General features: G+C 41.0%; 1 protein-coding gene across 15 annotated transcripts in view; it reads right to left on the bottom strand.

Annotated features, from left to right (window-relative positions):
* Positions 1–16,949: 16,949 nt before the first annotated feature.
* MBD5 (methyl-CpG binding domain protein 5) overlaps positions 16,950–26,362 on the bottom strand; it is a 509,020-nt gene continuing 499,607 nt past the window's right edge. For 13 of the 15 annotated variants that reach the window (XM_077956507.1, XM_077956512.1, XM_028830578.2 and 10 more), the window contains 2 exons: positions 20,296–20,371; positions 16,964–17,558 (listed from right to left, as the gene is read on the bottom strand). In XM_077956507.1, coding sequence (XP_077812633.1) covers positions 17,487–17,558; positions 20,296–20,371 — 148 coding nt within the window. In that variant the 3' untranslated portion in view covers positions 16,964–17,486. 15 annotated transcript variants of the gene reach the window in all.

Raw genomic sequence — 26,362 nt, 5'->3', positions numbered from 1 at the left:
TTGATCTGTCACGAGGAGAGACACATTTGCCTGATGGTCAGAAGAGGTTGGTAGAGAAGGGGAGGCTGAAGGTGCGCAGGAGAGGTGGCCCTGGGGAGAGTCTCCAAGTGTTTTCTTTTTAAAATTTTATTTTACTTTAGGTCCTGGGATACCTGTGCAGAACGTGCAGGTTTGTTACACAGGTAAACGTGTGCCACGGTGGTTTGCTGCATCTGTCAACCCATCACCTAGGTATTAAGCCCAGTGTGCATTAGCTATTTGTCCTGATGCTCTCCCTCCCCTTGCCATTCCCCCCTGACAGGCCCTGGTATGTGTTGTTCCCCTCCCTGTGTCCATGTGTTCTCACTGTTCAGCTCTTATGAGTGAGAACATGCAGTCTTTGGTTTTCTGTTCTTGTGTTAGTTTGCTGAGGTTGATGGCTTCCGGCTTCATCCATGTCCCTGAAAAAGACATGATCTCATTCCTTTTTATGACTGCATAGTATTCCATGGTGTGTAGGTACCACATTTTCTTTATTCCAAGTGATTTTGGCCTTCGGAGGTGAGCGAATTCTCATCTGCTGCTTCTACCTTCTTTGTGACAGGATGTGCCACTTTGGACCCACCCCTCCTGTTTTTATGTGCAGGAATTTCAGTAAGCCTACCTCCCCTGGCTCTCTCCCCACCCAGCCCTCCCTCTCCCTGTGGTCAGTGTTGGCTCCTGGATGGAGAGTGTGGGAGAAGGAGCTGAGGAAGCTCACCTGGACCCGGGCTAAATTGCCGTTGCCGAGCCCCGCACCTGCTCCCTTCTTAGGGCGGCCCAAGTTCCCAGTGACTGGTTCCAAGGTGCCTGGTGGGGTTACAGCTGGGTGTGTGGGAATACAGACTCTTTGTGGATCCTCAGGCAGGAGCTAGAGGAGCATGTAGGCGATGAGAGTAAAATGCTTTTTAGACTTTGCTTTGCAAAGCCCTGCCTTGGAGGGCAGAATTCTGGAATTCAACCTTTCTCTCCCCTTTTGATCAAGCAGCTCAACCCTTATGCCCCTCTTTTGTTTCTGCTTCCTGGTAACATTTCTTTTGAAGAAAGTTTTCTTGTGGTTAAAAAAAAAAAAAACTTTTAAAGAAAACCCACAAATCTAGTGCAACTGCCTCATTTTTCAGATAAGGAGGCCCAGAGAGTCAACTCTTTCACCTTTCTAGATTTCAGTTTTGATTTGGGAATTGGGTATTTTTCTTAAATTGGAGCATACTTTTTATCCAAGTTCTGAGCTGGAACCAAAAGAATCACATTTCCTTTGAAAACTGAATTCAGGTCAGTGACATTGGCGACGACCAGGCCAACAGCAGGGGACGAGGAGGCCCGTGTGTGAAGCTGCTGCTTTCCCTCCAAGTCAAGTGCATGCAGCTGAACAAGAAGCTGGTGCTTGCAGACGTGCAAAGCAACCCAGGAGCTCCTGATTTCTGGCATTTTACGTGGGTCCAGGGTTCACATGTAGCGGGAAAGACGTGCCTCTGCCAGACATCTGCTGGCCGCTGAGCAGTCCCCTCCAGAGTCAGAGACTGTGGATCAGGAAAGAGCAGGGAGAGGGAGGTGAGGACACACGGGTTGGCTTTGCTTCTGGCACCCACCTTCTCAGTTGGTGGGTGGCCTGTCTCCCTGTCTTAGCGCAGGCTGCCATAGCAAAATCCCACAGACTGGAGTGGCTTAAACAACAGTTCTGGAGGCTGGAAGTCCAAGATCAAGGCGTCATCAAGGTTGGTTTCTCCTGAGGCCTCTCTCCTTGGCTTGCAGATGGTCATGCTAGAATTAGGGCTTCAGTGTATGACTCTGGGGAGGACATGATTCAGTCTATAAAACTCCCTTAACTCTCTGAAGTGAAGCTGTTTTGGTCGGAGGCTTATCCTCTCCCACGTCTCTTCCTGTTACCTGAATCAGGCCTGGCACGGTTCTCAGGATCTCTTTCAACAGCCCCTGGCATGGGCTGGGAATAGATGTATTCTGCTCTTTCAGGTCTGAAATCCTCAAAACCCACCTGAATGCTGGGAAAAGTGCCCTTGTCTAATATGACACGAGTGGCTTAGGTTAACTTGGCCCAAACTCTTAATTCTACAGCCTCCCTACAGTTTCCAACTTTTGGTCACCAGTTTCTCTCTGACTCCTTGCTAAGTTCGTTAGGTCTGCTGGCCTCAGACCAGCTACAGAAGTCCATCCCTTTACAGTCTCCACACACTCACACCCAGACACAAGCAGCATTTTCCTTGGTCACTTAACTTCCAGATGGTTTCAGGTAGAGACAGAACAGAATTGTATCTGCGTGTAACAAACTTCTGCGACCTCCTCCTGGCCCTCAGTCCCTCATCTTCCCCAGAGCTGGTGCTCTCCTGCTTATTTGGCCCCTGGGAAGTGCGGCCCTGTTCTCATGTGCAGCTGATGCTGTGCTGCCCTGCCCAGCTCCCATTCAGGACCGAGGAGCCCATCTTCTATCTGCATGGGATGTTGCCCCTAGAAGCTCTCACAGCTGAGCCTTTCCCCAGGAACTGCCCCAGACTGAAGGGAGCTGCCTCACCCAACAGGGCGTCCTATACCCAGTGACTTCTCCATGGGAGGTGGGGTACGAAGCACAGCCCTTATGTCTCCCTTTGGGGCAATGTGAAAGGCCACCCTAGTTCCAGTTCCCCATGGAACTGGCAGATGACTGTGCTGCCACTTTCCTCTCTGCTCAATGTCCTGCTGCCTCTTTACCCTCACAGGTGCTGAACCTGAGAACCTTCCCTGGTAAACTTCTTGCATGCCAATCTCCCTCTGCGAGACCATCTCTGGAAAACCTGGGTCTGGCTGCCCCTGGGGGCACCCCATCAAGGTAATCTGCATTTTCCCAGCCTCCCCCAGAGTCCTAGTAAGTCAAATTCTCTCCATCTTTTGTCATCATCCCCATTTTATTGATAGAGAAATGAAGGCTTGGAAGGGAGGAGGCATAACAGGACCAACCTCACCCATTGCACTGGTGGCAGAGCCAGCTGGAAGGGCACTGCTGCTGGGTTATGTGCCACTCCCTGTAGGTTTGGTTATCTAGTTGACTTACCATGTGGCCCTGTGGGTGCTTGATGGTAAAACCAAGCTGGATAGTCTTGGCTATCGGAGAAGAAAAATCTCTCCCTATCCATGCATCCCATCCCTTTGTGCTTCCTCATAGGTGGGTCAGCTTCATCAACAATCCTTTTTCTAACATCATTCTCTCCCATCCAGAATGCTCAATCTCATTATCCAGTTGGGTTAGGGTTCTTTTGGTTGCCAGGAACTGAAAGCCATTCAGGATCATGAGGTCAGATGATCCCTGGAAAATCCAATAACTCTAAGTACCTGAGTTTAGGAAGGGTTGGATCTCAGGTGGCTTCAGGGATCACTTCTATCTCATCTCCCTTTTGAGAGGTGGTAATTTATGGTGGCTAAAAGCAAGGACTTGGGAGCCAGCCTATTTAGTTTACATCATGGCTTTCCAGAGAGTCATTTTGGGGACACTATGTTTGTGCCTCGGTTTCTCATCTATAAAATGAGGATAATCATAGCATCCATGTCATAAGATTGCTATGAGAAATTAATAAGGTAATTTAATGTAAAGGACTTAGTGCAGCACTGGGCATACAGGAAGTGCTAGAGATGATTGTTCTTTCTCGTTCATGGCTTCTCCACTTTCTTCCCTGTATCTGTTGTTCTTTCTTTCCCAGCTACTTCCTGTGGTACCCCATGACTTATGCATACACACGACCTGATAACCGCCACTTTATTCTCATCAACTTGATTTTCATCTCAAGGATCCATTCCTGAAGGGCATCTCCTCTCTGTGCCTCTTGGTGTGGACTTCCTACGAGAACGAATCTGATGGTTCCATATTCATCTTTTTGAGCCCAGTCAGTCAGGTGACATGTCATTGGAAACTTAGGTTGGCCCTCCTCAAAGGTGCTCTTCTTGGTCCAACCATCCGAGGCCAGGAGATTGGAATAACTGTTGGGATAACCAATTCCCTTTCCACTCAGCAGGCACATCGGTAGGAGTAGACTGTGAGAAGAGAGAGCAGGTAGAGCAGAAGCCCCTGAGAATGCCTACTGCACCATCCTACCAAACAACCTCAATCCCGACTTTCCCTTTGCCATGATCTTTCACTGCGCATGCTGAAGGAATAATCTTTCTGGATGGCTTTGCTCCCTCTCTCCCTCTTTAATTCCTTTCATCTGACTGCCCGTTCTACGCACTCACCTGGGTGTATTTGCTAGAAATCCCTATTTATGTCCTGGAATTCACGACTGTCTGGTCCTTTTTCTTCCTGACCCCCCGCATCATTGAGGCTCCTCTGTGAAATCTCCCCTTGTGGATTCCATGCTGCTGGCCATCCTTCTGCTCCTCCTGCCTCACTCTCCAGCTACTTCAACAGACACTTGTGTGTCTAATCTTCTGACATAGATTGTGAGCTTCTAGAAGACAGAAACAATATGCCACAAAGCGATTAAACAGTACTATGTAAGTGACCAATGGCAGGGAGAAGTTTAAAAATATTGCACTGGAGGTGTCATGGCATCCATATTTCTATACAATGAGGGCTCCTTTTTAAGCTATAACTTCAATCTAAACATAACTAACTCTTGCCATAAAAAGAGGTACAAAGCCCTTGCTCCCTTTGGTGCTGTGAATGTTTATCTATCTCCAAAGAGAAAGCACAACCACCACCAGAATACGTAGGTGGCAGAAACAGGAAACTATAAATACCACAATACGAGATTTTTTTTAAAGAGCTTCATGGAGGAAATCAAAGCAGTTTATAGGAAACGATTGGCATTTAGTACTTCGTGGCTGTGTTTCATGCAAAGGCTGAGACATACTACCAAGAATCTGTGGCAAGAGGCAGCAGATGACAGCACAGGAAGCCCAGTGGTGACTTAGATCAGACCAGAGCTATGCCTTCAACTAGACAGGTTAAGAGTGATTGCCAGCCACTTTTCTCATGAAGGAGAGACAGAAGCAATTCTTGAAGTTCTTTGTTGTTAAGCACAGAGAATAAAATTTCTCTGGTTCTTACCGCAAAGAATGTTGGCTTAGTCTCAACAAGTACAGTTGGTTTTACAGACTCCTTGAGGAGTTGTTATAAATCTGGACTGAATGGGCCCAGCCTTCCTATAGATGCCTGGTATCCTGAGTGGGCAAGAAAGGCAAACAGCCCCTCAATACAGAATTTAGTCTTCCTGAGGTTTCCTCGTGTCTGTATATGGTAAGTGTGATAGGCATTTGGTAAGCATATGTTCAATGGAGGAGATTTATTCCTCCTGGAACAGGTTAGGCCTGATGTCAATTGCTGAAAAAAAGGGGCTCCTACTAGGACTAAAGCTAGTTAATGAATTTGATTACTTTGTCAGGAACATGAACTATTCATTACAGGGCATGATTTAAAAACTCAGAGGTCAGTTCCCTCTTTATCAGCATGGGCTGATTCTGAGCCATCCTTCATACAAAACTCAGCCTCTAAACTAGCTATAACAATAAAAGCAATTATGCCACACCCATCATAACTTTTTTGCAATTTCTCTAAAGAATTTTGGAGGCACAAGGGGAGTTTATGTTGCGCAGTACATGGCATAAATGGCTTTTCAAGAAAAAACTTTCTTTTAGGTAAGTCTCTTCTCCCCAGATCTCTTCCTGATCCTCCTATGGAAAATGGGGTGGGTTTGAGGGCAGAGCACCTGCCCTTTTCCACTTTCTACTGGCTTGCCAGCACCCCACTTCCACCATGGCTTCTGCTGACTTTCTAGGCTTACTGTCTACCCCTCTTCTTCCTTATGTTACATTCAAGAGTTATTAAACCCCTTACAGTTCACAGAAAATCATACTGTTCTCCACCCCTCCTTACCCCTCAGCCCCACCCCTGATCTCTGCACTTCTTTTCCTCTTTCTTGAGTGTCTTTAGCCCCTGCTGGCCATGCCTTATTTAAGCCTCCAGTGTTCCAAAGCCCTTTGTAATGTATACCTGGCTTGTGGCTCCTGTCAGTGTCTTACAATCACTGTTTCCATGTCTTTCTCATCCACTGGAACATGAGTTCTTTTTTCACTTTATCTCAGAGTTAAGATGATCTATAAATACTTGAATGACTGAACAAACAAATGTGACCCCTTAGAAACTGAGGCATTACCTGGAAGCATGAAAATTTACCCAGATTGCTTTATGGATGTTTTCGTTGTTCACCTGGTTTAGTCTTTAGGCTTATAAAGCCTCCGGAGCTCTGGGTTCAGATTAAAAATCTGCCATAAGCCAGTTTCCCTCAGGGCTGGGCTCCTCAAGAGAAAATGCCTCAGGGTAGCTAACTATAGGATCCTTGGGGAACATGTGTCCTTGTGCCTTGAAAAGGCCTTAGCACTGAGTCAGGATACCTTATGATTTCACTTGTACAGTGTTTGCAAAGCACCTTCATATGTATGTTCATGTGAACTTTGTGATAACACTGTGGGGTAGGCAGGGTAATATCAGGGCCTAAACGGATGTAAAAACTCAGGTTCAGAGAAGGTGAGACATTTGCCCAAGCTCACACAGCTAACTACAGAGCTGAAAATAGAACACAGGTTAGCTCCTGCTCCACAATACCATGACCTTATGAATGAGCTGCCAAGAACCATCCTCCTTGGGTACTTGTCAAGAAAGCTGGGAGGCTGGGAATGGGGGAGTACATGTGCGTGTGCAGAGTCAGGAGGCCTGACCCAGGCTTGGGAAGTTCTGCAATGGCTTTGGTGTGCCCTGTGGTTATCTCCCTGCATACTGGGTAGGTGACTTTCCTGAGCAGGTGACAGAGCCTGGCAGTGATCCTGCCTCGAATACAGATAAATATATTTGGGTAGAAACTTTGAGCTTGTAGAGAGATCAAGGTTACTCACATAACCTAATATAAAGCATAGCTTCCATGTTAGTTACCAGATTTTCAAGAATTCTTTCCTTCTTATTCTTCTTTCTCTTACCATTTAATTAGAATTGATCATATGCAGCTGAAGAGGAAAACCTGGGTTATTCTTTGAAGAGCTCTTTTTGATGGTTTGGTTCCGTCACTGCCTGTGCTCACTGGAGAAGCTTATTAGGACCTTTCTGTATTCCTAATTTTTTTTTTTTTTTTTTTTTTTTTTTTAAGATGGAGTCTCACTCTGTCACCCAGGCTGGAGTGCAGTGGTCGGATCTCAGCTCACTGCAAGCTCTGCCTCCCCGGTTCACGCCATTCTCCTGCCTCAGCCTCCCAAGTAGCTGGGACTACAGGCGCCCACCACCTCGCCCGGCTAGTTTTTTGTATTTTTTAGTAGAGACGGGGTTTCACCGTGTTAGCCACGATGGTCTCGATCTCCTATTCTTTCATAAGTCACTTAACTCGATTTATTTAAGCCTCTCAGTGTTCCAAAGTGACAATATTCTGTCACTCAGGCCAAGATTGCCAAAGTTGAATGCACACACCCTGGGCACGATGCAAGGCAATCCATTGGGGCAAGAGAGGAAAATATAAACCTATCAGTTCATCTCAGTGTTTCCTAGTTTCTGTTTTGTGTGTTTTACAACACATATGATATATGCATTCAGTAGCACACATAAAGTACATATGCACATATATATATATGTACATAATATGTCCTCAATTTTATTTTTACTGATAGGAATTCTTGATGAAAAGGTTGGAGACCATTGCCTTAGAGAAAGGAAAGCTATGCTCTGAGACAGGAACCACACAGCTCTTTCACTGTGTTCTCTGCTCAGAAAGCTGCGGGCTCTTCATGATGGCCATTGTCATGGCTTGATTCTTTCGGCCAACATGGTTGCCTTAGAAGGCACAAGGCACACACTTCCTCTACCACCCCGACACTTCACCCCCTTCAGGATCCCCTGGACATTTGGGAAGAGCCAGGAAACCAAGAGAAATGGGGGAGGAAACGGTCTCTTCTTGCCTTTGCTGACTCTTGCCTAGACAGACAGCTTGTCCGGAAGCAGCCCAGTGCATCTCTTCATTCCAATTCTTGCATGCTTTTTTCTCCCAGCTCTGGTGAATGTTTGCTTCCCATTTTGCCAAATAAACCAGAACAGTGAGAATCAGCCTGCAATCACAAGCTCCTGACCTCCATGCTTATTTAGAAATTCAAAGGAATCCACCGATTCTAAATAATCCTGATTTGATTGGAAAAGGGAGATAGAATCTGTAAAAGGTCACAGGAGATTTTTCCTAAGGTTATCTCCCTGACCACCAAAGGTATTTAAGATTAACTTGGCAGGGACAGCTATGTTCTGGGGCGACCTGGCCACAGTTCAGGGACCAAAGCCTCAGGGCCATCCGTCCTTCTGGCTGTGTTCCTCATACACAGTGTTCTGCAGTGGGAGCTGGAAGGGCAGGAAACCCCACAGAGGCTCTGCTAAAACCCTCACAGAGGCTCAGCTAAACCTACCCCTTCTACCAGTGCTGAATACATTCTGCCCCCCTCTTTTAGCAAGATATGCCCAAGTCTTCAGTCTGGAAAAGTCTAGGTACAGAATTTAGACACGAACTTCCAATTAAGAAATAAACAATCATCCTTAATAGCACTTAAAAATATTACCACTTAGTATATTAGTTCTTTCTTCTCCCCTTTTAAAAGCATTCTTCCATGTATTATCTCTTTTCATTTTTATGGTAGTATTTTGAGTACAGCTAATCCTAAGATAATTATGAACACCCCCTTACACCCACTCTCTTACTCCCAAATCTTCTGGGAACTTCCTGACTCTTGATTGGTTCAAAATCTTACTCCTCTCAAGACTATCCATGTTTAAATTAAAGAAGAGAGCTACATGGTTAAATGCGGACAGCAGGACCCTCTTAAGTGACCACCACAAGGAACGCTGGTTCTCTAAGATACATGACGGCTGCGTCACTCCCATAAACTGAGTGAGGCTCAGCCTCTAATATTAACAGTAATAGTCTGGGCGCGCTGGCTCACGCCAGCACTTTGGGAAGCCAAGGCGGGTGGATCATGGTAGATCCTGAGGTCAGAAGATTGAGACCATCCTGGCTAACATGGTGAAACCCCGTCTCTACTCAAAATACAAAAAAATTAGCCAGGCATGGTGGCAGGCGCTTGTAGTCCCAGCTACTTGGGAGGCTGAGGCAGGAGAATGGCATGAAATCGGGAGGTGGAGCTTGCAGTGAGCTGAGATCGCACCACTGCACTCCAGCCTGGGTGACAGAGCAAGACTCCGTCTCAAAACAAAACAAAACAAAAAAAACAAAACAAAAAAGTAGTAATAGTAACAATAACCTAACTTACATAGCACTTACTATATAGAGGACACCCTTCTAAGTGTTTCATCTGTATTTATTTATGCAATCCTCACATAATGTTATGGGGTAGGTTCTATTATCCCAATTTTTTAGGTTAGTAAAACTAAGGCAGGGGAATTTGCCTGAAGTCACACAGCTCCTGAAATGACTGGATCCACACTCTAGGAGTCTGGCTCCAGGATCTTTTTAGTGATTTGTAGCGAATCACAGATCACAGAGCCAGTCAGTGGCAAGATCTAAGCCCCCAAATTTCAGTCTCTCAGGTTAAAAATATACTTTCCCCTGTACTGAACTCTGCATTCCTTGATTGGACTGATTTTAGGTTGTTTATACTTTTCGAGTCCTGAGCTATTTATTTATAGAGCTGGTTCCAGCTTCACTCAGGCTGAAGGTTAGAAGTTCTTGAATTATACCGATTCTGACTCTGCCCTGATCCACTTCTGTGTGTGGCCTCATGGACAGTGGAATTCATCTAGGAAACACTCTCAGTAGTAGATCCAGAAAACTTGGGCTCTAAGGGGAGAACCAGAAAAGGCTTCTACAATGCTGTTCCCTTTCAGCAGAACTTTCCTAGACAAGTAAACCACTCTCCTACCTGTAAAAGTGTCCCAGGAAGGCCAGGCATGGTGGCTCACGCCTGCAATCCCAGCACTTTGGGAGGCCAAGGCGGGTGGATCATTTGAGGTCCGGAGTTTGAGACCAGCCTGGTCAACATGGCGAAACCCTATCTCTAGTAAAAATAAAAAATTAGCTGGGCGTGGTGGCACCCGCCTGTAATCCCAGCTACTTGGGAGGCTGAGGCAGGAGAATCACTTGAGCCTGGGAGGTAGAGGTTGTGGTGAGTTGATATTGCACCACTGCACTCCAGTCTGGGCGACAGAGTGCCACCCTGTCTCAAGAAGGAAAAAAAAAAAAAAAAAAGTGTCCCAGGAAGATACAGTCACTCTAGACAGATCTCCTCTTTATTTTGACAACACCTTTCCCCTTTGCTAACCTAAAACTTTCATACTGCAGTTTAATAATACATGTTCCCTGAGTGCCTGGCATGTGCCAGGTATGAAGAACTTTATCTAATCTACGTTATCTCATTCAATCTTTAATCAATCCCACGAGGGAAGTGCTGTTATCACCCCCTCTTTGTCAAAAGCTAAGTACAGATAGGTTAAGTAACTTGCCCCAAATCAAACAACTAGTTAGTGGCACAGTCTAGATTTGAATGTATCCAGACTGGGACCCTTCAGGGCCCAGTCTGTAACTGTTCCAATGGGCTACCCCCAGTTGGTTCATTTTCTGTGCACGGGGCCCTGTGCTAGAGGAAGGGGCTATTGGCTGGCCTCAGGATCGTAGGATTGGGTGCCTGTTATTGCACTGTCTCTGTTTGTTTTTTAAAAAATAATTAACTTAAAAAACCCTAAAGTTCACTGTTTATTGAGTGTAGGAGGTGAGTAAGGGCGGCTGGGGATACTCTGAAGAGCATGTACATAATCACAGGCTGGAGTGGATGATGAAAGGCCACCGTGGTCTCCCCTGCTGTGGGGCAGAGATCCTGGTAGCCAGATGGCCCTGTTTTGGGCGCTGACCGCCTGTGGTCCTGATTTTCTTTGCTTTCATAATCCTCAGGGCTCACCTGGTACCTCTGGCATCCTGAGTTCTCCACTGCAGCTTCCTGCATACTGGGGGAGGCGTGTAAGAAACCAAAAGCCCATACCTGGCCTGCACTTACCTGTGCGCTCTGCTTGGCGGGCCTTGCTTCCTACCATGTTAGCAAAATGTCCTAGGATTTTAAATGTTCCTGACCTTTAATCATCAAAGTAGGATCATTATGGCTTTCCCATTTGTGTAGACGAAATAGGGAATAATGTTGGCGGTAAGTTTCAGTGTACTGGAGAACATTTCTTCATGACTACTATCATGAATTTACATATATATATATACACACACACACACTCACATATTTACAATAACCTCAAGACTGAGAAGGAAACTGCTTAGCAAATGTAATATGAAGAATTATGGTGAGTCTGAATTGTTATTTTAGTTGTCGAGGAAGGATGTGCTTTTTGCAATGCTGTGCTAAAATGAGATAAATGTATTGTGTGCTTTTCAGTCTTACCCCTCTCCAATTGCCCATTCTTAACACTGCAGCCAGAATAAATATTTCCAAAACACAAACCTGATCCTATCACCCCCTCCTTAAAAACCTACAATAATTCCCCATTACTGCCATGTTAAGGGCAAAATCTTGAGAAGACTTGCCTTGACCTCTGCGACTCTACAGCCATTCTTCTCTCCTGCTTCATCTAACCTTCAAGCCTTTCCATGAGCCATTCTCTCTGCCTCAAACACACTGTCCTTCACCCTCCCTGAGGCCACACAGTCTTCCTTTGCCTGTTTTCTATTCTTCTTTCTCTGATCCTTGTTCAAGCCCCCATCCCTATTAAACGAAGTCAGCAGCCCTGCCATGTGCTCCCCTATCCCTTATCATCCTTTCTTGTACTTACATGTTTGTTGGGCCATCTCCTTCGTTAGCTCTGTAAGGGCAGAGAATGGGCTTGTCTTATTTGTCATTGTATCCCCATGGCTACGCACTCAGTAAGAATGTATTGAATGAGCCCGGCGCGGTGGCTCAAGCCTGTAATCCCAGCACTTTGGGAGGCCGAGACGGGCGGATCACGAGGTCAGGAGATCGAGACCATCCTGGCTAACACAGTGAAACCCCGTCTCTACTAAAAAATACAAAAAACTAGCCGGGCGAGGTGGTGGGCGCCTGTAGTCCCAGCTACTCGGGAGGCTGAGGCAGGAGAATGGCGTAAACCCGGGAGGCGGAGCTTGGAGTGAGCTGAGATCCGGCCACTGCACTCCAGCCTGGGTGACAGAGCGAGACTCCATCTCAAAACAAAACAAAACAAAACAAAAAAAGAATGTATTGAATGAATAAATGTATCCACAATACCACCAAGCTCTACGGAACTGCTTCTGTCAGAACTTATAAGAGGATTGCACAAAAACTGACACCTGAAGTAGGCTGCTGTAGAAAGCTGTTAAAATATATACATAACATGCTCCCCTTAGCCCAGTTCCTCATTTTGGCCTAATGGAGGCAGCTACACTATCATCTAGAAGTCTTCCATTACTTGAAGCTCCTTGTATTACCCAAAGAGAGCTATCAGTTTTCTTGCAAACTCTGAGCTATGAGTATTTAGGTATCTCTACTAAACTACTATTTGAGCGTCCTCAAAACATGATCGTCCTGAGTCTTAGGATCGAAAGTGTCAAAGGTGTTCAAAGCAAATCTGACATTAATGTATTTACTCCTTTATCTACGGACTGAGAAGCACTCATTTGGCATGAATTTTGGCTGCTTCTAGGAATCAGGTTCCTGTTGATTACTGCATGCAAATATGCCCATATTTCACACAGACATAAGCCTAACTGATTCCATCAAGGCAGTGGTTTTCAAATCTCATTTTGCCCTCCCTCCCCTACCCCACCTCCACCTCTCACCCTGGGAGTAATGTCTGGAGTTATTTTTGATTGTCACAATTTAGGAGGAGGCTCTACTGGCATCTAGTGAGTAGAGACCATGGATGCTGACAAATATCCAATAATGCATGGGCCAGCCTCCAGAACAAAAAATGACTTGGCCCAAAACATCAACAGTACCTAAGCTGGGAAGCCTAGGTTGCCCAAGTCAATAGCCCAAGGTTGAGGCGACATTCTGTAGCCACCTTTGCTCACAAAAGCTAGACCCCATTCATCTGTGTGGTGCTTTCTAAGACATGTGGAAACAAAGACAAGAATAAGTTAAAAAGCAATAAGAGGCTGGGCTCTTCCCCTGCCTACTGTTAGAATGAAAGATGTGTAGCTTGTCTCTCAAAAAGAATAATTCAGCTGGAGAGTTTTCCTAGGTAGATCCCTGTCATGGATCAATTAATCTCCTGTGGAAATCTCATAATGCAAAACATTTGGCATGGAACTTAACAGATTCTTGGGTGTGGAAAGGAATTTTGGTAAAATCAAAACCATATTTGTTTTTCATATTGAAAATGTTCAAGTCATTTTCTTTTCCTATTAGTATAACCATTTGGACAAAAATATCCATGTGAAATGCAGGTGAAATGTAAACTGCTACACTTCTACATAGACAATCCAGTGTATTTATACTTAATCCATAAAGGCATGATGTTACAAAACACATTTGTATATTATGAAGCCATCTGGCATCAAATTTTCCAATTTATAGACAACTTTGTATTTACATAACAAATTATTAAATCAACCATTTTTCCGGTTTATAAAAGGTCACTGAGGTACACACACAGTGTGTATAAATGCAGATAAGGCTGGTAATACATATTTACAGTAGATACAAATTAATCTTTCATATTTGAAGATAATGTTTTTTATATATTTTTTTATATCAGATTCCCCACTGTTAGCAGGATTTCCCATGCTTGAGTTGTTTATTGCTTTTTGGCTCACTGATTTAATATTCACTTCTGGGTTGTTTACACATATGAATTACTAATGTTCTTATCTCTTTGGCTAATGCAAATGTGATAGAGTGAATGAAAGAAAAAGATAAACTAATTCAATATTACACTTCTGGCTGGTTGATAATTTTTGTTCATGTCCCCCAAATGAATCAATGCACAACTCATTTGATATACTACATTGAAAAGTCTTGAGTCTTGCATTACACCATTTGGGCATAAATGGGCAAAGTAAACAAGATATCCAATTTTGAGCAAGGCCTAGTCTTTTGGCTTTCTTTTCAGAAAGAGCAATGCCACCAACATCTTAAGCATCTTAGATTTCAAAATCTTAATGCATATATGCTTGTGACTTGCAAGGGAACACTGCAAACTGCATGGAAGATTACCAAAGTTAACAACAATGTGCTATCATGGTCTAAAATGAAAAATGAGTCACCTCGTAGGATATAAGAATCTTCCTAAAACTTACAGAAAGTGAAATAACTGCCCTCTTCTCCTCCTGCAATTCTGCAGTGTTACGTTCCAATAAGAAGGCTGTGTTTACTTAAAAAACAGACATAGCAAAAACTCAAAGTCAGGGTCCAAATAAAAGACTAAAAGTGGCCCATGATATCACAAGGGATGAATGTTCTTAAAGCGTTTTCATTCATAATGGTACTAAAATGTACAAGCCCAAAATGTTCCTTTAAATAAATAAAAACCCTGGTTTGCATTTAATGCTACAAACAAGACAAATCACACAAAAGCTGCTCAGTTAATTTTCCACTCATTTGAAATAATTTTTAAAACCTTCTTAGAGGTTTAGTTTATTCTCCTTGTGCTTCCTAAGACTGTTAAGGGACACAAAATAAAATTAGATTTCCTTTTCCAGCAGGAACTATTATGTTCTTTAAAGAAGAAAAATTTTTTCATCTGTTCCCATTTTTGGATTTGTTTCTTAAAAAACGTTTATTTTAGGGAATAAAAATTTTGGTAACATAGAAGGCCTAGCCTTCATTTAAAAAAATGAATTGGCTTCAATACAAAGAGAAAGAAATGGCTCTATGGGCAAAATTGAAGTGTGAGTGACCAATTTTTTAATTGTAAAGTAGGTGCAACATTTTAAAAAATGTTACAGCACTGTATGACCTGTAATGCTAACAATATTTACATTAACTGCTTACACAAAACCATATAATTGTAAGAGAGAGGAAAAAAACCCACGTGGACTGAAACTACTACACCTAGCACCCATATCAAAGCCAGAGCAACCAGTGAAATCATGGGCACAAACATACTTTACATTGTCTACTGATGTAAAGTATACAATGGGAGGGAAGCACAAACTGAATTAGCTCAAAATACCAAAAAGAAGGCTTGGTCAACACAAACTCAGCCTGAAGACAGAAAAGCAAAGGCTAAAAAATCTACATGTCAACACAGACACACATACAGACACACCCAGCCTACAAACACACATGTATGTCTGTCTGTGAACAAACAAAAATGTGTAGAAAAAAACAGTAGAAAAACAGGTTGGCGCAAAAAAAAAAAAAAAAAAAAAAAAAAGACATTAATGGTTTAAACATATTAGCCACATCAACTTTTAACTTATAAACATGTGTCAACTAAACTACACAAAAGATTACTTCCTGTGACTGCATGAAGGAACTGGGCAGGCAATCCTACCATTATAAGAGAGACAAAATGAACCTACCCCCTGAAGGAAGGGTTCCTACTTTGAGGTCATGAAGCCCAGGGTAGCCAGTTGCATTCCGTCAGGCTTGCGGGTAGGTTGAAAGTGGAACAGAGGGACAGAGAGACAAAGGAGACCTAGGGGAATAACTAAGAGCTGTTGCTATCAAAAGCGAGCCCAGGTGGCATGCTCTGTGCTGTGGCCCTAAGAAACCAACTCAAGGAATGACCTTGGTCTCCATTTTCCTGAGTTACTGGAACTCTGCTACATGACAGGACTGAGGAGTTTGGGCGGTGGGTGGGAGAGGAGTAGTAGGTGAGGTGGTGGGCAGGTTGAGCTGCTGAGCCTGCTATTGGAGAACCTCCTAGCAGCCTGAGTGGCAGACTGTTGCCTGAGCCCCAGGCTAGAGGACAAGACAGTGCTCTCTAGGGGTTTAAGGGTTTGGGGCAGGGACTGGTGGTTCCAAGAATAAAGGGATAATAGATCCCTTCTTTTCACAATCCATCAACTGAAGTCAGGCTGGAAGCCTAAACTTTGCTTAACTGCCTAGAAGATAGGGTAATACCACCACCACAAAAATTGTGAGAAGAAGACGGAAAATTATGTTGTGCTACATTTCTTATTAATTACCTTGTACTTTACAATGGCTCACAGTTTTAGGTTTGTATACTTGTAATGTAGTATTTTCTCTCTACATTTGTTTCACATTTTTTCTTACTTAATATAATATAAATAATTTGGTTAATAGATTTAACCTGCACATTTTAGCCACATTAATATATATAAGAATCTGTTAATGGTATAAATAATTCTTTAAATAAAATAAATCTGATATGTTACACAATACTGATAAAAAAATTACCATTGCTAATAATTTTGTAAGCCACCTTAACTTCTGGGTTAAGTAATACTGATGAATGGATATGAAACTTGCTTTGATGATTCATATTTATTTTTGCCACTACAAAAAAAAAAAAAGAATTATAATCAACCTTACCTCTGATAATGGTTGCAAAGTGGGGCTTTTGCCTCCATGTATGGAAATAGAAAGTTTTACCTTGTTAGATATCATTTGCAAAAAACCCCTCAATTCTGAGCACCAGCGATGGTGCAGTCAGTATAAGCTATCTGCTTCAACAGGTGGCTATCAAACGTTAACTACAGAAATGGCTGAGTAAAATATTCCATCTAAGATTTTTTTTATAAAACCTATTCTATTTTAAAACTTAGGTAAAAAAAATATGCAACAAATGGTTGCAGTTTCTGAATTCTTAATTTAGACCTGTGAGCCCTCTTCCCTTTAGAAATCTGCAAGGTTGCAATTTCCTAGACACCCGAAATTGAGTCCAGTGCTTCCAGGCAAGGTTCATTCCAAACACACAATATAAATGGACACTCAGTGGTGTGCAGTGTATGTCATAATTCAGAAATTACATCATCATGCCTTTTCTCTGCTGTTAAATACAAAAACAGCATCTTTTACATTATCATAGAAAAGCATTTAGGTTGTATTTTTATTTATCACTTTACACTGGTAGTCTCTGGTAGGTGTACTCCATAGAAACCAAAGAATTTTGTACACTATTTCTTTGTACAATAAAAGATAAAGTGTGCATTAGGTACGCTTGTACATGACAATATTGTACAATATTTACATTTCTGATATCACCATGAAATTCTGTATTTTCTATATACAACATTGAAAATTCTTCAGAAACATTTGGACTATTTCTTATAATCACAATTTAGTATTATAGAAAAAGAGTTTCTCAGTAATCTCTTGACCATTTATCACTCTCATCACACAAATATTTTGATTGGTTTTTCCAGCATTCATTATCCTTCCTGATCAAAAAACTTTTGTATCACTGTTTCTTTTAGCACCCTGTGGTGGTGGTAGCTATCTGCCATAGTCTAAATATTGATATAACAGTGGCTATATCAATACCTATATACAGATACATCTGTGCATGTTCCTTTATTAAACACTGCGCATTAGTGGAGTAGTCTCTGTTATCTGGAGATCTTCCTCCTCTTGGGTTTGGGGGGTCTCATTTGTCTGTCACCCTGTGGGATTTGGTGTACCTGGAAATAAAAAGGTAGGAAAAAAACAACAACAACAGAGGATGAAATCACAAACACCATACAATTTCTGACAAAGAAACAGGGTAGGGAGTAGACTCTGGCTTTCACTTTCAATTACTGATATCCTGAGGCACTTCAAATGTTTACCAAGACCCCAGATGTCAGTGTGCCCACAGTCACTACAGAGAATGCAGAATGCTAGAAACTCATAAGCAGTGCAACACTCTGGGGGTGCCAATAGACAGTGGAAAACAAAGGATGAACTGGACAAAATCAAGTATGGGAAATGCAATGTGCAGTTGTTACCCCATTGTCCATTTAAAACAAAAATAAAGCCTCCCCTGTCAGAGACCCTAGATCACCAATTTCACTACAGCCTGGAAGAGTGAATAATTACACAACAAACATGCCCCTTTTTTTCCCCTCACTTTGTTACCCTACTTATTTTACAATGACTAGGAAGGGTCACAAATTACAAGAACATGCACACATAGCTCAGCCTAAGGATGTTTGTTCATGAGAAGAATCAAAATGGAAAAGAGAATACCACTATCATCTGTTGGCAGATCTGAAATTGTGTAGTCTGGGAGGAGCAGTTAATACAATTCACCTTTCTTTATGTACTAATGCAGGAACTAGCAACATTTAGTGCTGTTTATCAGATTGAGCAGCAGCTGAGCAGCATTAGATAGCAGATATAATTTGGAGGAGGGAGTGATCAAATTGTCTTATAGCTATCGGTGGGAAGGAGCAAGGTCCAAGACCCAGGAGAGGAGGGATGAACCCAAGGCAGTGGTGTAGCAAATGCTTTATCAGCATTTGGACACAAGTCCATTGTAGCATTCTGCCAGTTTCTGTGGTGTAAAACTTTTATCCTGGCCAACCTTATGTCACAGGACTTAGGGTTAGGAAGAGATGAGTACAATTGACTCTCAAGATCCACTACAAGTTGGCTCAATTACATGCTTAAAAATAATGTTTAGACAACAGCAAAGGGCAATGCTATCCAGACTCAAATGCAGAATGCTTTTAAAAAAATAATATTTTCAAATTTTAAATAATATTTATGGGTTTTTCAATCTGCCTATTCCTCCTAATCTTTTCCATACACATTTTTAAAAGCCACTAGTCTGTAGTAAAGAGCCAAAACTTTTTACAACTGAGGAAAGAAACTTTTTATAACTGAGACTGCAAACTAGTAATCTGTGGACCAAATGTGGCCTCAAATGGTATTTTGTTTAGCCATATGGCACTTTAATATTTTTTAAAACAGTTGTCAACACATAAAAATGAGAAATTTTACCTCTAGACTTCTAGTTTTGTATGAAAAATGGAAAGATCTTGCAACATGAACACAATTTCCCAGATGTCTAAGATCTTCTGGAGCATGGACGGAATGCCTTCTGGAGACAGCACATGCCTCCTAGGTTGCCCCGGCCCTTACTACTCTCAACTACCTGATTTCCACCAGGGCCAAATGTCCTGAGGCAGAGTCTAGAGAGACGATGGCCAAACTCATTTTCTCTTTTTCCTGGGCAGGCACATTCTATGCTCTATTTCCTATTCTACTTAAGAAGATCATGTGATTAGGTCAGGTCAGTGGAAAGTCAACAGAATGACTGGTCTGGCTCATAAACCTATGCTGGCAGTATTCTTAGCATGCTCTTTTCTTTTACCTTCAAGGCAAAATGCAAAGGATATAATGAAGCACTCTGAGGTCCTAAGAGAGGTGGTCACTAGATAAAGAAAGAATCTGTGCGCTGGTGTGGAGCAAGCCCTTCCTCAACCAGCACCAGACTCAGGTGGGTAATGGCTTTTACTGTGCTGAGCCTCTAGATTGGTAGCCTACCCTAACCCGTGGATCTTCACTGGCATTTCTCATCCATTCCAACTGCTGTTTTCTCATACCTGGCCCACTTTACTTACTGATACTATTTGACTGGCCCTAGAAAACATTTGAGTTTATAGTCCCCAATCTAGATCTTTCCTATAATTTTATCAAGAAATTTAATGTCTCAGGGCTTCAATTCACCCATCTGTGAAATGATGGGTTGGTTGGATTACAAAATCTCTAAAACCCATACTAATCCCATCATTCAATTGCCATTGGATGGTTTGTTGGGATTCAGATAACCTTGTAACATAAGGTCAAATAAAATAAATTATTTTTCATGCGAAATAGCCTAGACAATTCACATTTTTAACAGATTACCAAAATTATATTTTAAGTATTTACATCAGTCAATGTGTGAACTGGAGGATAACGATTAAACTTCTCACACTCAATGCTATTACATGCACAGTTCAATAAAAATGGGATATGAGAGGTCTATATACTCTTGATCTTGACCCCCACTGTCTTTTGGTTCAAAGGACAGAACAAAATTTGCATTACTAAATATATAGGCAACAGTAGTGGCCACGGCCATTCACAGAGTCAAGTGCAGAAAGCTGTGGTTTGAACATCAATATTTTGCTGCTCATATTTTAAAAGAATGTTATGTGGCAAAACAAAAGTTACTTATCTCAGGAAGAAAGACATAGTTAATGCAGTAGGTTTTTTTTTTTTTTCCTTAAATGACTTTGAATCTTTTCTGATATTTGTCTTCTTTTTCTAGGCTAGTAATTTAGTATTGCTACGTGAGTTGTTTGACAATATTCAAGAGACTTTACCAAAAAGTGTAACATAATTTATTTTCTAAGAAACACAGTATAATGGAAAAATAAATTAACTTACAGTCCCAGACATTTTGTCCAGTTCACTCATGGCCTCATGAATAGCAGCTTCTAAATGGTTATTTAGCTTTCCACTTCTGGAATTAATGAAAACAACACACCAGATTAAAAAATTAAAGAAACAAAACTCAATTTAATTTCCTAATCAGAAAACAAAAGTACCAATTCCACGAGAGAAAGCCAATTTATACTCGCGTTTGGAAAAATTCAGATGACAAAACATCACTCTGGGATTCTTACCACTGAATACTAATGATTAAAGTCACAGAACTACTGAAAAGAAAAGTTGAACAGATTGTCGGGCGGGGAGATGGACTTCTTCCTCTTCCACATGCTTCTTCCACAATCTGGTGATTTGGGAAGAAAGTTGGGCCACGGGGTCCCTCTCCCAGAGACACTGCTCATGCTCCCTGGCTCCGGCCGGCCCTGCATTGCTTCTCGTTTCTTTCTCAAGCAGCCTGGCTGTGTGACCAGAGGAAGGGCGGAGGGGCTGAACTGCAGGCTCTGGCCACTAGGGAGCTCCCTCTGCCCTCTCTGGAGCGTTCTGGCTCTGGAGTTGAGCTAGTGAAGGCTGAAATCCCAGGGCCCGTTCCAGGGTGGGAAACAGCTTAACTCTAACGCACCTGAGGCTCCTAGCCTACCCCCCCAGCGCATTTTCCCAAAAGCCAAAATGATGTAAATATTTGAACAGATAAAGAATGACAGCCTCAGGGTGCCTATCACTTCTCTGACCTTTTTTCTCCACTTAGCATTCCATTACACATGTTTGGCCTGAATAACACACACGGTGCATCTACCATTTTTGAAGCTTACATCTATGAAGCTGTTGAACTAAAATCGGGTAAATCCATGCTACCCACCCCTGTGGTTATGTACACTTTGCCCATCCTGACTGTTAACTTGTTTTTCCTCCTTTACGCAAATAAATAATTACCTATTTTTTCCAAATACTAAGGTGATTTTTTTCATTTATCCTGTCATGACAATTACTAGAAAAGCTGCTGGAGGTAACGTTTTCGTAACAGGCGGTTAGCATGGGTTTCCATGAGTTAAGTCTTATCTCAGCATCTACCATGGAGACTGGAAATCTGCAGTCGTGGGAGAATTTGATTTACTGTCGTATTTAGTTTGGTTAGCAGAGTGTTTCGAAATATTTTTGAACTTTAGTTCAGTTTACCATAGCTTTCACTAGGTTTTATCCTCACACACCAGGACTGGACAATGTATACACTGAGTTTCTGTCTACACTTTGAGAACTCCGAGTTTTCCACCCCTGAGTACCATAGTGCTAGACATATCATAGATGCTCTATGTATTTGCTAAACAAAAATGGTTGTCAAAGGTGGCCCAGATGGTCCTATGTTTCAAAAAAAAAATATATGTACTTAGGTCAGTTTAACTGAAAGGAAAAATTAGTGTATTGGTTTTAACCAAATTATAAGGGTAATATGGCATCAACCACCTCCCCTCTACCTTTTGCTGCCCTGTAAGCTAGTCTTTAGCTTTTATATTTTTGTCATTTATTTTTAGAAATTTAAAAATGCAGAGGAGTACACAGGATAAAATAAACCTAACATATTCCCCTCCTGGAATGAAATGTTAATAAATTACCTATTTCCTTTAAGTCTTTTATATTAAAAAAATAAAGCTGGAGTCCCCAGTTGTTATCCATCCTGGTCCCATTTTCCCTCACCTTCCCCCCTCAACTTTTAGTCTGCTTTTATACTTTAGTATTGTTTTATACGTGTTTTTTAAAATATACACACACAAAAGGTGTCAGATACACATACTTGACTTTTTTTCTCCTTATAACTGTTTTACATACCATCTAGTTTGTATAATCTATTCATTCCTTCTAACTGCTATGTAAGAAGTTTTTTTTATTATGCATGTACTGTCTTCCATTTACCTACCCATTCCAGTTTCAAGGGGCCCTGGTCATCTCATGGAGTCAGTCTCAGTCGTTTTCCTAATGAAGTGTCTGCCAAGCAAGCTCCTGGGAGCACTCTGTAAGGCCACCTGGGGTTTGCTGAAGCTGCTTGGCAAGGGTTCTGACAGTATTATCATTGCCATGTTGCCTGACAATATCACACTGTGTGTAATGTGTTAAATAAATTTATCCTTACTATTTCTTTTGTATGAACATAAGTTTGATGTATTAACATAAGTTTTAAAAGACATTTATTTATTATAAATTTTGATTAGAATATCTTAGGAGTTTAAAATTGACTATATAAAGTTCTAAATATTTAAAATGAAGTTACAATGTTTTAACGAAAAACCTCCAGAGAACCTTGGTTCCTCACCTTTAATCTTAGTAAAAGAAATACCTGTTATTTATTTTAAAATGTCTATATGCCAAGTATTGGATTAAAACTCTATATATATTATCTCATTTAATCCTTACAACAATTTGATGGAATAGGTATTATGACAACTGTATGTGATACTTCATGACTTTTTAAGGAGAATTGGTGAAATCAATTCTAATTTTGTAATGAAGAAAATGGATATTTGACTATAGTTTTCAAAAGTAATAGTCATAGGTAAAAAACTTTTACCTAACCATGAAAAATTGCAATAACAATTACCATTCAAACACAAAAACGATTCAACATTACTTGTTGAAAAAAAGTTTCAGGAGTTTTGTCATCTCATTCTTCAAGATATTTAAAATATTTGTAAACACTTTGCATTAATTCAAGTTAAACTAGTATAATGTTTCACCTTTAACACAACTTAGTTGTTAATAGAGGGAGAAATGACTACTTTTGGAAGAGAAAATAAATACATAGATGTGGGGCATGAAATTATTTGTATACCTCATGAGATTCGAGAGATAAAGAGAGACTCTCCCAGATGTCAAATCTGCAGACCAGCTACTGGTCAGGTCAGGGAATAATGAATTTAAAAGAGGAAGAAAAAGCTCTATGAATTCAAGAAATGAACAATTAGTCAAAATTCAGTCTTTCAGTCCAGAGGGCCTCCCTGTGGAGTTTCTTCTACTATTTTCTATTCCCCGCTGACATTTAATAATAAACATTTTTACTAATGGACACTCTAAAACCTACTTGATTAAGTAACAGATGTTCATATAATCACATTTCTAATTATTAATGGAGATAATTGCCACTTCTCAACTTCATTGGCTATACTGTCATATATTATCTTTAAATTCACTAATTTTTTAAAAAAGCCAGGTACACATCTATGAATAGTACAAGAAATAGAAGGGAAATGAGAAATTGCAAGTTGTTCTTCACTGTCAGTTTAGAGTTTAAGTGACTCACTTCATCCAGTACGTAACAAATATGGGTGAGACATAAAAGTCAAGAACCCTGCACTCTGAAACCGAATGCCTGGGGAATGTATGAAGATCTAAGAAAATTTAACATGGTAAGTATCATTCCTTGGTTTTAAAGTGAAAGTATGATTTATTTACTGTTTTCCAGATTCACAAAAAATCAGGTTTCCCAAGAAATGTATACATACCTATAGACAGAAGATTTGCTCCTTGCTTAAATGAAAACCATAACATATGTAAAAGCTGTGGAATTTTTCTTTAATAAAGCTATTTCTGCTTTTAAGTACAAAATTGTCCTAAGTAATGTGTTAAATAAATATGTTGCTATTAGGATATAATTAGAACATACATTTAAAGATATTTATTTGTTGTATAGTTTGAGGACACTGAAGATTAAAACGACTAAACATCTAATATCATGGTAGAATGTTTCAACTGGCAAAAATAACAGATAATTTTCTTTCTTTCACCTGTATCTTCATAAGAAAAATAGCTATTTACTAAATGACATGTGCCAAGTACTGTGCTGAGGCTCTCTCTATATTATCTATGTTACAACAATTCTAAAGTAGGATTATGTCCATTTTAGAAATGAAAAATTTAGGCTCAGGGAGATTATGAACATACGGCTATGAAGTGGTAGAAACAGGACTTGAGTCCAGGTAAAAAACCAACCTCTTAATTATCTTGTTCCAAATGACACCTTCCTTTTTCAGCCTTTTCCTCTTTTCTTCTTCCCCTCAGTCTACAAAAGCAGTCAAATCTTTGTCATTTAAAAAATTCTTTCTTTGTTATTTTTCAGAAAATTTTCACATTATGGGTAGAAAGAAGAGTAAATAATCTACATCTCCTCTCCCTATTTCCTTATTCTTATTTAATCTTCAACCCATAGCCACTTTGTGTGTATACGCATCACTCTACTGGAAACTGTTCTCACTTAAGTTTACCAATGACCTTCAAACTGTCTAATCTGATGGAGATTTTTCAGTTTTTGTCTTACTGGACCTCTGTTGATCACTTTATCAGTCTTTGACTTCTGAGACTCTATCTACTTTCCCTGATTCTCCTCCTCCTCACTGACCATTCTTCCCATCTTCTTCATTCTAATGCATGTTCAATCCTTAGCCTACTATTCTTCAAATTGGTCAAAGTATCTTTGTGTGACTTCAGTCATTTGTACACTGTCAAATACCATTTCTCCCCAGTTTCAGGCATGTATGTCCAGCCTATCCTACAGGCACCCCAAACTGTACTCAACAGCTTCCCGCTGTAACCTCCACTTCAGTCAGTGTTTCTACAACCTACCAAGTCACCCAAGCTGAAAACCTGAGAGCTGTCCTTGATTTTGTTCCCTTTCCTTTACATTCTGATCAATCACCCCATGTTCTTTCTATTTTACCTCCTAAGTATTTCTTGACCACATTCCTTCTCTTCCATCCTCATCCCCAACTCCGCCAGCTCCTGGTTTGGGTCCTCGTTCTCCCTTGTATTCTGCCATGGCTCCTGAACAATCTCTTTATCTTCAATATTGTTGCCTTAAAATTTGTCCTCCTACACCGCCATACCTAAGGTGAAAAATGCAACCACCTGCCCCCTTTAGGCACTTCCAAAACAATAAAACATCCAATTTGCCCTTACTAGGCCCTTTTTGATCTGGTTCCTGCTTATACCTCTTATAACTTCCCATTCGATACTTTATAGTCCTCAAAATCCAACTGCTGCTCTCATCTACACGCTATCCCACCCCACCTTGGTCTCTGTTTCCTTTGTGTGGCTGATGCCTATGTAGTGTTTAAGGCTTGGCCCACATATCATCCCCTCTAGGAACCCTTCCTTTACCTGCCCTTTCCCTATGACCCCAAAATATAGTATGTATATATTGCTGTTGTTGCAATTTTGACATTTGAATTATTTGTTTCTGCATCTGTCTCTTTCACGAAACAGTGAGCTTCAGGGACTGTAGCACTGTTCCTGGCACAGATTTTTTGCTAAATTTGTCTCCTTAAATTGGGAATAAATGCATAAATTAAAAAATGATTTGTTTCAACATATAATTTATCAGTTGTAGGACTTTCAACTAATTATTTAAACTATTTCAGTCTGAGTGTCCGCATCTGCAAATGGACTCAGTAATTTTGGCCCATCTTGTGACTGGGAGAATAAAATGATGAATTTACAATTACATGTGCAAAATGTAAAGCATTCTACTAGGCATCGAAAAGGAAAGTCTGTCCGCTTAGACAATAGTATGGTAAATAAAGTTCTTTTTATAAGTGTTAGTTTTGTATTTTCTACTTTTACTTCTCCAATTTGTACTTTAAGTTTATGGTTATCATGAGGAGAATTCCTTTAGATAGATCTCACATTAATTTACTACAAATAGGAAACTGGCTTTGAAGAAAAAATTTTAAAATTGTAGTTTGTTACTCATTACCTTTCAGAAATTGCTTAATAGCAAATACATGGGGAAAATTCAGCTTATTTCAAGGCAGTGTATTTGAATATTTGGAGGAGTTATTTTATTTCTGTTATTAACTTTATTTTGTACATAATCCAAGTAACTGGCATGTTTCACTGTAGGAAACATTTTTAGGGCTCTTTTATACCAAAAAAATGGGTACCATTGAATAGTTTACAGCAACTGGCCCACTGCAAATTTGTGATGTAGGTAATTTGCAATTTTCCTCCTTTCATCCAGACCTTGTATTAATTTTAGTGGCCTTATCTTGTTGCTAAGCTCTGCATAGCAAGTGTGCTTCAGTAA

Source organism: Macaca mulatta, chromosome 12 (assembly GCF_049350105.2).
Source record: "Macaca mulatta isolate MMU2019108-1 chromosome 12, T2T-MMU8v2.0, whole genome shotgun sequence".
Classification (NCBI taxonomy): domain Eukaryota; kingdom Metazoa; phylum Chordata; class Mammalia; order Primates; family Cercopithecidae; genus Macaca; species Macaca mulatta.
Note: the sequence above shows the minus strand (reverse complement) of the source record. Positions and strands in the feature narration are given on the sequence as shown.